Here is a 1,736-nt window from a genome sequence, read left to right on the forward strand (position 1 = left end):
CCGTTAAATCCCTCTCCCCACGGCCCCCTTGCATCTTGACCCAGAGCACTTCAGCTTGCCCCTTCTCTGACCCCATTTTGCTGGCAGAGGATATGTATTGCTCCTTGACGTGGAGTGCCACACCCCCGCCTTTCCTTCCTTCTCTATGCTGCCTGTAAAGAAACCTTTGAGAAAGGAAGAAAACATGGTATACAAGGACCACCGCAAGTCCCTTATCACAAGTGCCATGCTTAATTTCCTATTCTTGATGTCTGCCAAGAGGCAGCTTGCAGCACCCTGCATCCTGCATGGAGGCACTGGAGAATGGATTAGGATACCAGGCAGCCTTTTCCTAAATCAAAGTCCTTTCATGTGCAAGGAGCACATGTCTGTTTAACTGCATGCACAGTGGCAGAGGATAGTTAGGGGAAAAGCTAGTTAATATAAATGGAGTTCACGGGTAAGAGGCTAGTAAAACTTCCCCTGGTTTTTTCTGAGGTTTCCTGAGCAAATTCAGAACTCCAAAGACTTGCAGCAGGGACAGTTTTGTGTCCCCACAACTCAGCTGTGCTAAAGACTTACTGCTCTTCCAGCCCAAGAGGGACTTGTCTTCTTTGCAGAGAGGAAGTTCTGTGTACCTCTATCAGCTTCTTTCTCCCCGGAGGCCTCCTAGTTGCTTGTAAGTCATTGCCTTACAAAACCAGGAACTGAAGATCTTGGACCATGTTGTTTCTTCCTCTTTATTCTCCATGAGAGATGCCTCGGTCCTGGGAATTCCTCTGCCCCTGCAGTGGCAGATGGGAACCTCTCACAATTAAAGCCACTGTCTGCTGAGTTATTTGACGCTTGCCTGGCAGCTCATTTTTCAGCCAGCAGTGGTGTCACGTAGTGGGTGATACCTTTTCTGTATTTATCACTAGAGCACTGCTCGAGTGGAAACGCCTTCACCTTACAAAGCAAATGGAGTTCTTGGCAACAACAGACGAGAGTTTCCTGAATGAAACCAATAAGAAGCTTGAAGCTGGTAAAAAACGGCAGACTGAACTAATTATGAAGGTAGGTTAATGAGCTGACACGGTAACAAATCCCGTAATCCCCTGTCTTTCATGCTGGTTCTGCTGAAGTAATCACGTTTAATGGCTGGTCCGCTGGCTGGCATAAATTACAATTTCAAAGCCTGAGGATCTGGCTTTGCTAGTCCATTAATAACGATTTTAAAGCAGTGGGCACAGTGCTTTAAGTGAAAACTGTACCCCTGTTCACTAGCCCAGAGATTTTTTGAAGGTTACAGGTGAGTCAGAGCATATTGCAGAAATAATTATTGCTTGTCATTTTGCTTTCTGACATCAGAACAAGAAAGCTGAAAAAGAGCTTCTGCGGACTGAAGAACGGATCAAGAACCTGGGTGAGGTGGCAGATAAAAAGGAAGCTGAATACAAGGACTACAAAGAGAGAGTAATTGAAAGCATAAAAGTTCTGGAGGCAAGTGTCATTTAAAAAAAAAATCTCGAGTTTAACATATGGCGACATTTTCTGTAGGGATAAGTTGTCAGCATTCTCCATTTCAGTGTAGTTATTCCAGTTTGGATCAGCTGAGAATGACCCATCTATCAATAACTGTTTGAGGACAAATTGAGTCACCCCATATTCACTCTTCGGTTACTGCGCCGACACTCTGAGAACTGGGGAATTTCAGCTTGGGGCATTTCTGTGTTAAGTAAGTTTCATAGTTTCATAGTTTCTAGGGTCGGAAGGGA

At 44.9% G+C, this 1,736-nt stretch overlaps 1 protein-coding gene across 1 annotated transcript in view; it reads left to right on the top strand.

Annotated features, from left to right (window-relative positions):
• The window catches only part of LOC109299283 (myosin-8-like), a 13,324-nt gene that overhangs the window by 2,873 nt on the left and 8,715 nt on the right, over positions 1–1,736 (top strand). Inside the window, exons 2-3 of the mRNA XM_019519883.1 lie at positions 900–1,035; positions 1,330–1,461. Of these exons, the coding sequence (XP_019375428.1) occupies positions 900–1,035; positions 1,330–1,461 (268 nt within the window). The remainder of the gene's footprint in view (positions 1–899; positions 1,036–1,329; positions 1,462–1,736) is intronic.

Source organism: Gavialis gangeticus, unplaced genomic scaffold (assembly GCF_001723915.1).
Source record: "Gavialis gangeticus isolate Ggan-Ray unplaced genomic scaffold, GavGan_comp1, whole genome shotgun sequence".
Classification (NCBI taxonomy): domain Eukaryota; kingdom Metazoa; phylum Chordata; order Crocodylia; family Gavialidae; genus Gavialis; species Gavialis gangeticus.